We start from the raw sequence: 11,524 nt of genomic DNA, 5'->3' as shown, positions 1-11,524 counted from the left end.
TCTTTCCCTTCCTTGTTCAGGATCTCTAGCTGGGTCATAATGTCCCATCCTTAAGTTGTAGCACAAGGAGACACGGTGAGTTTTATTTGGACAGGTAGAAGCCAGGTCAGAAAAAACACATAGACAACAGGAGCACATGTCCTCCTCTCTTGAAAGGAGAGGAGCTTGGTGTAAGTGTGTGACAGTACTGCTGATTGTGTTCCCTATGCTGCCTTTCTCCCAGGAAGGAGCAGAATGATTGGAGAAAGCCATGGCTTATTTTGCATGATTCATTTCTTTGTCCCCTCTGTCAGTGATTAGGTAGTTTAAGAAACACAGAAGCCCCTCTGAGGGCAGTGCCTGCCTCTGTTGTCTCTCCTTGTAAACAACCACTCTGCCCATGGAGTTGGGGCATCCTGCTGTTATGTTTTACAGGGAAAAAAAGTGCTTCATTTTCACTTGGGTATCACACAGATGGATCTGCTCCCCCTCTGCAGATGAAGTCCTGCTCCCAAGGTGACAACTAGCACAGCAAGCTTGTTGAGCTGCCCTGAAAAGTGTGAACCATCTCCTTCCTGAGCAAGCTGTCATTTTTTTGAGCCTGGAGAAGACGCTGTATGCCATTCCCACACCCTGCCGAGCCAGAAGGAGACGGAAGTGGAAACAGCTTGTTCCCTCCCATTTTTCTTTTCGGCCTGGCCTGGGGGGGCGTGTCCCCCCAGCTGTTGGCCACAGTCATGTCTTGCAGCTCCCACAAGCTGAGCACGAGAGCTTCCGGTGCTCTCCAGGGTGGAGGCATGCTGGCTGGCAGATAGACCCTGGGCCAAGGAAGATGTCTGCTGGCTCCTGAGCAGGGCTAGCTGCTGCAAGCCCAAAAGCTGCATAGCTCAAGGGGTGCTGGTGAGAAGTTGAAGAGGGTGAGGTGGTTTTAGTGATGATCTAAAAGCATGTAAATCCTAATAGATGCAGGGAAGGCTCTGGTAGCAACCACGCTAAGGAGAATAGAGATTATTAGTTCAACTCGTGTATTGTTCCAGGCTTTCCAGTAGATAGAATTAGCTGGGATTACAAGAGGATAATCTCAGATGAGTGGAAACAACAAGCAGGGTGTGTGCACGCAGAGAAAGGTCTGTGGGGGGAAAGAGGCTGGAAGTCCCCAGTTGTGCAGGTTTGATGACGCACTGCGTGTCCTCTTCCCCCGGGTGCCGAGGGAGCAGCTGCGCTGCCCGCTGTGTGTGTTTGTGTGCAGGTAGGACTGGGGCTGCAGGGAAGGGTCACCTTCTCGCAGTTCATTCTGCAACCTTATACACAAACATGATGAAGTTTTTGTTTTGCAAGAAGGCCTCCTCCACTTTTGGAGTGATGTGTGTGTGCCTTGTCTTTGCCGTTATCCCCGTGGCTGAAACACCATCCCTAGACAGTGTCTGCAAGTACCATAGCTGCAAACAGAGATAGGAGAATTCTTTGCTCAGATCGTTTGAAGCATCCTTTCCGAGGCAGAAGTTTGGTTCGTGTGCTGAGCATGTGCTTGGTTTTGCTTCATCTTCTGTGGAGTTGCTGTGTAAGGAGAAGTGTGAGGGCTGATGGGAAGGCACCGAGTCGAGATCAAAGAGCGACCAAATAGAGTGTTTGTGAGAGATCAGGAAAACCAAAGGTGGTATTTAGGAGGGATCAGAAAACATTTGTTTTAAAGCCATTCCATTGGGGATCAGATGTCTGCACGCTGAGGAAGTCTTTGTTTTGGGGCTTTTCAGTGTCCATGCCACCCCCACAACTCCTTCCTTGGCTGCCAGGAAGTCTCCCTCCATCCATGTTTATTCCCCTGCCCATGCACACACACAGCCCCCAGCTTGCTGCCTGCTTGCACAATGTCCTCTTCAGCAGCCTCCTTGGTGCAGGGGGAGGCAGCGGGAGGGGGAGACACCCTGGAAGATCAGAGGAATGCTGGTGCATTCCTTTACACAAGCCCTTGGCTCTCAGCCATCCTGGCTTAGCACAAAGCACGGATGCATTTCCTGCAACTAGCAATGTCCCCAGTGCCCCTCCCCGTCCTGTTATGCCCAGCACAAAAGTTCTTTCTCTGGGGACTCCCTGCTTTATCTAACACCTTCCATCTCTAGTTGGGGGCGTTCTCCACTGCTCCAGCCATCTCCTGACCTCTCACCTCAAGAGCAGAAAGGGAGAAGAAATACTTCTGTTTATCTGCAGTCTCTTAAAATTCTTTAGATTCATCTCTTGCCTTGGCCAGTTGCCTCTGTGGTAGTGACTGGGAAAGGGCAGCCCCTTCTCTGGCCACTGTGGGTGGGGAGCTCAGGAGAGCTGCTGGGTACAGAGATGGTCATTCATGAATGAAGCTCCATCCTGTTACCGCCTCACTCAGAGGCCTGGGTGAAATCCTTCTCCCTGCTCTGATGTGTGGCATCTGAGCTTGTATAAAAGTTTCAGATGGGAGAGAATTCCCTTGGTATGGGTGTTGCCAGGAATAACCTGGATGGCCATGTTTGTTTATTTATCTGTGTGGTCAACACTAATCAAAAGCAGACTGATTTTTTCTGTAGAAATGCTCTTGAGGGAGGAGGAAAGTTTGTTTAGGTTCAGTGCAGATGGGACCCAAAAAAAGACATGGGGGGAAAAAAAAAGAAAAAATGCCCTCAACTTTGCATTCTAGAAATTCCCATGACATTTGTTTCTCAACCAGCAAAACAAAGTACATGCTCCATTAACAGGCTGCCCTTGCTGCAGCTGGCAGGAAGGAAGCTGACAAAATCATCGTGTTTTCTGAGCAGAGGAAAGTTGCTCTGTGACTCTCGTTCTTGTCTGGCTCTGCAGCACCAGCCCCAGACCTTCCACTCTTTCTTGGGATTTGCTCACCAGCATGAAGAGGGCAAGAGACAGAGGGATCGAAGAGGGATCGAGGCCATGTGAAGTTCATGGGTGCACTGGTCAGCCTGCAGGGCCTGGCAACGTGGTGTTGGCTGCTTCTTTGTAGAGCTTCCAAGAGTTGCCTGTTCTCACCCAGACCCTAATAAGGGCCGGCTCTTGGTTTTTTTGGATGGAACCAGAGCAACTGTGCTCGATGGAGGTTTGCCCTTCTCAGGGAGGGAGCAGTTGAGTGCAGTGCATCCTTTCTCTCTCCTAAAATCGCACGGGAATGTGTTGGCACCATCGCCAGTGCTGGGGCCCAAGCCCTCTGGATCTGCTCCCTGCAGTCACTAGGAGGAGCTGAAGATCGTGCACTGAGCAGCCCCGACGCTCCCGTCCCTTCAGATGAGACTGCACAAGCCCTGAAGGACACTGCGGGGAGCCACGCTGGACTGCTGGGTGGGAAGGGGAGACAGAATGGCCCTTTCATCTCAGGCTCCCAGTGGGAGAAAAGCCAGCCCTCTGATGGGTTTTGAGAGGGATTTGCAGATCTTTGTTGGCAGGAGGGCTGGCAGTGCACATGGGAAGGCCCCACAGGCTGGAGAGTCAGCGGGCAAGGTAAGGACAGGATGTGTTTTGGAGGCAAGACTGCAGAGATAAGGTCATCGAAGCTGTGGGGTCAGAAATGTGATCAGATCTCCCATTGCTGCAGCTCTCCAAGCTCTGGTTGTTCCTTCTTTCAGTGATGTCCCTGGGGTCTCTGGTGTCACCAGTCAACCAGCAAGTCCCTGGGGAGTGTTGTCATTTCCAACACTGTTCTCTTGGATAATTCCCAGAGAACTTTGTTCTGGGCTAGTAAAGCAGCGCCCAGAGCAGCACAGCTGCCTGCTAGCTCTGGTCAGAGGGACTTTCTCACTTCTTACCTAATCACCAGGGATCTGCAGTGAATGGCCACTGGTGTGTGACCAGATAAACCACTGAAAACAGAAGTGGAAAAGGAAGAAGGGTTGGAGGGGATTGTCATTGCCATAATATGATGGAGCAGGAAATCTGCCTGTGCAATGGTGGGGTGGTTTAGGATTAGAGCTCCAGTCCTGTCTGGAGAAGAACACAGGTCCAGTCTGTTGCTGCCATGGCCGTAAAATGTCCAAAGGTCATCATGTCTGAGAGGTGTCCTAGATGTGTTCGCTTATGATAGGACAAAAGGGAAGGAGAAGAAGCATTTGTACTGGAGAGGAGGAAACAGCCTTGCCTTGGTTTTGTATTAGCTTTGGTATTGTCTTTAAAAATTTGGGTCTTACTTAAATTCAAAACGCAGCTCAGCCTTGACTTGAGCAGTGTGGTGTAAGTCAGTGCAGAGATGAGGCCACAGGGAGAGGAGGAACGTGGAGCTCAGCTGGCCTCTTTTGCGAGTGGACATCTTACCCTAGAGCAGTGCGTGCTCAGCTCCCTTGTACCCACTTCCTTAGACTTCCATTGGGGGACTGGGTGCAGCTGGCTTCCTGCAGGCTTTGCTCACCTGTCTCCCTGTTTCTCTTGCCCTAGGTGTCAGCAGTGCCAACTGTGCTGGCTATGAAGAACGGAGACGTTGTGGATAAATTTGTCGGCATAAAGGATGAGGATCAGCTGGAGGCATTCCTCAAGAAACTCATTGGAGCCTGAAGTAAAAGGGTGGCTGTGCCTCTGCCTCTGGACACGTCCATGTTGTGCATTCCTTGCCTGGGAGAGCTGAGGGCAGGTCAATTGCCTGCCCTTACAACCCAGAGGTTTCTTCTCTTTTGGTGTTTTTAGGAGATGGAAAATGTTGTAACCCTTCCCTCCTTCTCCCCCTTCTCATGAGCAGCAGTAGTTGTAAAGGGCGCTGAGGAGCAAGGGCTGCTTATTCTCAAAACGGGGAATGTGGCTGGAATTAGGAGCCTGTATTTATCAGCCAAGAGCTGACGTGCAGAGCTGCTGCTGCTGCTGAGTTAAGAGGAGGAATGTTTTTCTCTTTGCCTCACATCTGATAGCCCAGAGCAGAGGGCAGCTGCTCCCTGCAAGATGATGGTACATACCTGTCCTGGGTGGGTTTGTTTAAAGCTGAGAATGCCTCTGCCTTGTCTGTGAAACCTGTCTCTTTTGTCCTCTGTCCTTGTGTTGCTGGGACAGGTACATGTCCTCCACAAATCCATGAGCTCCCATCATAATTTTATAAGAGAAAATAGGGAGAAGTATTTTATGGATCTCCTTTTGTATGTCTGCAGTAGAGAACTTCTACCAGTCACTGCTGTCTAGCTGGGAGAATAAAACTTGATTCTCAGAAATCTGTCTGTCCAGAGAGGTGAGTTGGGAGTATCAGCGGCACAGTTTCTAATGATGGGTTGGGAAAGTGCAGGTTATGACTTGATCCCTACTAAAAGTTAATGTGCTGAAAAACAAAGTAGGGGATTGCTTCCATGGGGCTTTCAGTGCTGCCTGTAGGACCCCCTTTGTGTGCTGCTGGATCCAGGGGGCAGAGGGAGGACTCGCCTCTCATGCACAGGGGAACAGCTGCTCCTTGCACATGAGGAACCTGAGCTGTGCTCGCTCCCCCTGTGCTTTTCTTGCCCCTTCCCAGCGTGTGGAGCCTGAGAGCCTCCCTGTCCCTGTTGTCAATAATTAAATGTGCTCACACAGGTGAGCCCTGCCAGAAGGCAGCCTTTTGACTTCAATTGCTCTGACCTTTGGACTAATGGTGCCGGCTGTGTGCTTCTATCCGAGCAGCTTTCAGCCCTTCCAACCTCTTCCTCCTCCTCCTCACATACACCTGTTTCCTGTCAACCTGGCTTCTGAGTGCTGCCAGCCTCCTCTTGTGCTTGCAGGCAGAGTACAGCACCAGCACTGATGACTACTGTACTGTTTAATTCCATCTTGCTTATCTAAGCTGCATGAGAACATTGTAAGTGCTTAATAACTATGTACAAGCTGCTTTTTTTTTTCACCACAGCTTCTGTTTCCTTCAGTCACTCTTAAATCTGCTTTGGCTTTGCTCCATTTCACCTCCCTGGCATGTGAGCAGCGAGGTAGTTTTTTTTCTGCACCTCTGCAGTAACAATTTATGACCTTTGAAGGAGCCAGGGGGTGGTGATCCAAGTCCTGCTGCAACCGCAGTGCTGCTGGCATCACTGCTCCCACCTGCTTCTGTCACCCTGGGGCCTGGGCTGCAGCACAAGGTGGTACTGGTCCCCTGAGGTGGGTGCCTCCCATTCGGGCTGGGCTGACCTCACCGCTGGCACGCTGCTAGAGGTGATGTCACTTGGATGTAATCTGGTAAAGACCTGTTGGTCGGTTGCGATCGATAAAAACTGGCATTTCATTTTACTCCAGAGACCACAGAGGCTGTGCTGCTTCTGACCTCCTCAGGTTTCAGGCTGGGCAATTTCCCCTGCAGTTTCAGTGTTCCTGCCCAGTAAACACTTCTAGTAAAGACTCTCCATTTTCCTGCATGAGCAGGAAAAGTAGGGGAACAGCATCACATACCCGACAATAGTCAACTTTCTTGCCTTACCATCCTACAGAACAGGAAAAAACACGGGGCCTTTGCATTGTGTAATTACAGGCAGTATAAAATAGTTATTTTATTGCTTCCTTCTAAGGAAAAGCAGAGCTAAAGTGTCACTTAGCTGTTAAAGTGCCAGCACACTTTAGGGTGCATTATGTGAAAGTCACAACTGTTTTCTTTGAGATAAATGCTGAAGACCCATGTAGGTGGTGCCCTGTGGGAATCCTTCAGAACAGTGTAACAGGTGGATGGGAGGAGAAGGGCTTTGGGGACATCTTGAGATTCCCCAAGCACTTGGCGAGGTTTTCACCAAAGGACAGGACAGAACTCAGAGCAAAAGGATATTTTCTGTGCCAGGTCTTTAATTCAGTTCCCTGTTTGCCAGCTGCTGGGGAAGGCTTCAGGGATTCCCACAGCAGTGTTAGTAACAGGAGGTGCAAGCAGGAAGCAGTGCCAGCAGTGTATTTATGTAGTGGCTAAAGAGGGGTTGCACAGCAATTTTCATGCCACCTGAATGTGATGTTGGTCTTTCCTGATTGAAGGGAGCTGAAGCAATGGGTAATTCCTCAGCAGTAGCTGTTTTTCCTATGTCAGCTGGGAAAATGTTTCCTCTCTCCAGCAAGGATGCAGTTTGTTTTCCCTTTTGGAGTTAAGCACATTGAATCCTCCTCTGATCTGTCAAGCACTTGCTCTCCTGCCCAAGCCTGTCTATATGACAGTAGCTTTCTCAGCTCTTAATGTTCCTTGTTTCTATTTTAAGAGGACATGGCAGTCAGTGCCTTCCCAAGGGGAGCAAAGCTCAGCTAAGCCCACTTTTCTTCCCCATGCCTGTTTTGAACCCAACGCCAAGGTTCCCCCAAGGATCAGGCACAGTGCCTCTGTCCTCACAGTCTTGTCCAAGGCACCTGATTCCAGGCAAGCAAAGGTTTTCCATTCGTTTCTGTTGGCTTTACACTTGCATCAAGCCCTAACACAGCTGCTCCTTTCCCCAAGATGTTTGTGCCTGCCTGCTGACCTCTGAGTTAATCTCCAGCTGCTCTGGCTCATAGTAAAGATCTGCAAGGAGGGAGGGAGAGCTTTGCTGTCTTCTCTACTAGAGGTGCTATGCCAGGACCAGCTTCAAGGGCTGGTAGAGGATGGAAAATTCAGGTTGCTTGGCTTGCAGCACACAGTGGGCTGTGTATATGTGGTCTTCTGAAGGGAATAGTTTGGGTCAGTTTGGTTCCAGTGAGGTCTGACCTTGGCAGCCTGGCCAGTAAATCCTTTGCTTTATCAACAAATACGATTCCTCCTGTGCAAAGAACAAAACAAAGACCAGCTCCATGTCAACAGGGAAATGGCCCCCACTGACACTGCCTTTTCAACAGCCCAGCCAGGCTGTTGGCCCAAACAGTTTGTTAATCACTTTGAGCTTCCCCTCACACACCTCGTTTTCTCGTCCAAGTAATTACAGGATTCAGACAGAATCAGCAATTAAATCCTCCAGCCCTGCAACGCTGTTAGCAGCAATGTTAAGCTCAGTGTAGTTCAAAACTACTGCTAAATGGTGGCAAGTGCTTGCTGTGAGTTTCCTGCAAGTTAAAGAGTAACAGCAGCTGCAATAGTCTAGTCAATAAAAAGATTAGATAAAACTACCAGAGGCTTGACTTCCAGACCAAAACCAGGCTAGATCCCCTGTTACACAGTCTCTTGGCCTCTTCACCTGCCCCTGCAACACATCCTGGCTCAAGCTGTGGTTTAACCCCAGTCGACAACTAAGTACCAGGCAGCTGCTCACTCACACCTCTCGTGGTGGGATGGGGAGGAGAATCAGGGAAAAAAAATGGCTAAACCATGGGTTGAGTTAGGAAGAGTTTAATAATTTAAATAAAGCAAAATATAAGAATAACATAATAATACTCGTAATGAAAAGGGAAACTACAAAAAGAGAGAGAAAACACAAGAGAAACAAGTGATGCACAATATAATTGCTCAGCACTTGGCTGATTGATGCCCAGCCTGTCCCTGAGCAGTGATTAGCTCCTTCCAGGTAACTTCACCAGTTATATACATGGGCATGATGTCCTATGACATGGAATAGCCCTTTGGCCAGTTTGGATCAGCTCTACTGGCCATGCTCCTTCCTAGCTTCTTGTGTAGCTCCTCACTGGCAGAGCATAGGGAACTGAAAAGTCATTGATTTAAAGTAAGCACTGCTTAGAAAGTAGAGCATTGGTATGTCACCAGCATTATTCTCATACTAAATCCAACACACAGCACTGCACTGCCTACTAGGAAGAAAATTAACTCTGTCCCAGTCTAAACCAGGATACTGTCCATCACCACACAGGGGTGGTGTTCTGCTGCTCTTTTCAAGGATGTGGGGTGCCCTTGTGAGCTTTGTGGTTTCTCTGCCTCTGCAGCTGTGTATCTTCAGCAACACTTTTCCCCTTAAAACCTTTTTCAGGCAAAAACCAGACTGCAGGTCTCAGGAGAGTGGTAGCCACAGGCTGGGTGCGGTTTGGAGGGGGCTGCTGTGCTGAGGCATACCTGGTTGCTTTTTCTCTCTGTGCATTCTACCAGCCAGGGAAGGATGGAGGCAGGAGCAGCAGGGGAAACCCTGAATTTCTTATACCAGGGGAGCCAAATGGGTGAAAACAAGAGGGCTACAGGGAGAGATTAAAAATGTGTCAGCCCACATCCCAATGGGAATGGAGCGAGGAGAAACCCTGACTGCCTTCCTGGTGGCAAGGGGTCCCTGGTGGGCAGTGAGACAGGGAAACATCCTACAGGGAGAGGCCAGAGGGGGACGTTGGAACTGCTCGTGTCCTGAGGGAGAAGGACAGCTGGGAGCTGCAGGCAACAGGGCAGCACCCAACTTCCCACCTCTCATTGACTTCTAGGCCCTTGTGATCCAAATAGTCACAATAAAAATGCACTGAAAGGGATGGGTTTTCTCCATGGCCTGCATGCTTCTTTGAGGTAAGGTCCCTGTAGGTGTATACATATATATATGTGTTTATCTACTCACATACTCTTGTTCTCTGCTGTGAAGAGTGCCAGGAGTTTCTGTGACTCACAGATGTCCCCAGCAGCTGTAGCTGTTGGCAGAAAAGGATAGGGGCCACCCTGCTGGCTCTCCCACCCAAGGCAAGGCTGAGCTCCCTGTACACTTCTCAGCTACTACATGCTTCTCTTCGCTCTGCTGCTAAAGGCACCCTGGTTCCATCTCTCTTGCGAGTGGACAAGTGGTTGAGCAATTTCCTGAAAAACAGGAAATTTTTGCGGTAAGAGTCCTCAGAAATACTGACTTCAAGTCATCCAGGGGGTACAACATGCTCAAGAGATTTCGGTGTTTTCCAGAGATGGTGACCTCTGGTCACCCGTGTGGCTGCAGCTCCTCCATGCCAGTCCCACAGAGCTGTCAGTGAGAGGGTGTTTGTCCCGGCGGGCTCTACACACAGAGCATCATGGCCTCAGGAAGGAGAGGAGATGCATCCCCCGGGGTTGCTGTCTTGCTCCATCATGAGGCAATAACACTTCCTGCAGGGCCGGTAGCCGCGGGCACAGGGACTGCACGGCTCCTTTCCTCGCCGGTGGCTTTACCCGCGGGGCCATGGCACTGGCAGCAGCAGGTAACAAACCCAGGTCTGGCTGTCGCAGCGGCTGGGATGGAGATGGAGCAGTGCAAGCTCCAGCATGCCTGCTGGTATTTATATAACATCGTTTTGCTTTAATCTGGCTTTTTAAGTAAACTGTCAAAGCCCTTTCTGTTCACTTGTTCACTAGGAACCTTTTTCTTTCTTCTTTTTTTGACTGTGAGTTTCATCTTTCAAAGCTTGGCTAGTTTTGAGTGATGCCGAAAAACCCCATTTACAGTGGCTTTTTGTTCTGTGCTGGTATTGTTCAGGCAGAAGTGGTTGTTTTCTTTTCATCCTGGCATAGCTCAGAAGTGACTGCATACTCTGAGCTCAAACTTTCTAAAAATACTTACCCGTGAGGAGAGATCCAGCATGGCACTGTTCAGGCCCAGAGATTAACGCCTTGGAAAGGTGCGGTGGTCTGAAAAAGAAGCCAGTGGCAGTGTCCTGCCAACTCTGGTCACCGTAAGCCCTGGAGCATCAACATGTGGCAGGCAGAGAGGATCTGCAGAGGGCTGTGGATCTCTGAGGTACCAGGGAAGTCTACCCAGTGCCTGCAGAACCAGCCCAAGGGAAATACTTTCTGTGGAGAGGCTATAGGGTGACTCAGAAGTCATAAAGAGAAGCGCTCCTTGCTGCTTGGAGAAGTGAGGCTGAACAATGAGCCTGCTCCTCACCAGAGGTTGGTCTTCATAATCACATCCTCCTGTTGGAGCATGAGATGGCTCTGGGGGAAGGGAGGATGACAGGGACTGAGCAGAACACAGATCAGACATATGACAAATTGCAGGAAAGCATGTGGGAGCTTCTTTTTGTCCTGCCACTGGCTGATTGCAGGAAGCTTCCCAGGTGACAGCTTTAGCAGCTGCTGGGACAGGAGACATTATTGTTCTGCACTCGTGTTTATGGCTGTGCCAGGTTTTGGCAGGAAGCTACAAGACAAAACCCCCACAATCTTCCTTCTTGCTTGCCAGGTCTGCTCTCAAGGGGCTGATCCTTCAGCCTAGCTATTTCAGCTTAGCTCACTACCTGAGGAGATCCAGCTTCCCCTTCCCAGCCAGGCCAGCTCCTATGGGCTTCATCCTAAAATCCTAGCAGGAGCATGGAAACTTTTCATAGAGTTCAGGCAAGATTAAAGGTTGCTGTTATCACACCCACCACTGCATTTCTCATGCTAAACTTGGAGTTTAAAAAAAAGTTTTAAACTTGGAGTGTGGTTACCCAGCACTCCAACCCCCTTGTACCTGTCTGGGCCCTGTTTAGTTCTCGTTCCCCTTTCCGTGGCCTTGGGATCAAGTTCTCAGTTTTTTGGCAACTCTCAGGAGGCAGCATGTTTGGGGCTTTTTTAATCTGGCATTGCACACGAAGGCAGAAGCTACCAGCATCCTTGAGATGAAAGGATGCAGGAACGCAAGGGACCCATCACTGCCAGTCTCACTGGAGCCTGCGGCACAGAAACTGGCAGCATGAGGCCATGTCTGCAAGCAAACTTCTTAGGCTGCTGTCATCTCCCTGTTCTGCTGCTCCCCCACAATGCTGTGCC

The 11,524-nt window shown here is 49.9% G+C and overlaps 1 protein-coding gene across 2 annotated transcripts in view; it reads left to right on the top strand.

Moving 5' to 3' along the window:
* Nucleotides 1-5,800, top strand: part of TXN2 (thioredoxin 2) — a 7,835-nt gene extending 2,035 nt beyond the window's left edge. Inside the window, exon 4 of one of the 2 annotated variants that reach the window (XM_017737867.1) lies at nucleotides 4,387-5,800. In XM_017737867.1, coding sequence (XP_017593356.1) covers nucleotides 4,387-4,503 — 117 coding nt within the window. In that variant the 3' untranslated portion in view covers nucleotides 4,504-5,800. The remainder of the gene's footprint in view (nucleotides 1-4,386) is intronic. The other variant, XM_008636407.2, reaches the window with a different exon arrangement.
* Nucleotides 5,801-11,524: the final 5,724 nt, after the last annotated feature.

This window comes from Corvus brachyrhynchos, unplaced genomic scaffold (assembly GCF_000691975.1).
Source record: "Corvus brachyrhynchos isolate BGI_N302 unplaced genomic scaffold, ASM69197v1 scaffold56, whole genome shotgun sequence".
In the NCBI taxonomy this organism is placed as follows: Eukaryota; Metazoa; Chordata; class Aves; order Passeriformes; family Corvidae; genus Corvus; species Corvus brachyrhynchos.
Note: the sequence above shows the minus strand (reverse complement) of the source record. Positions and strands in the feature narration are given on the sequence as shown.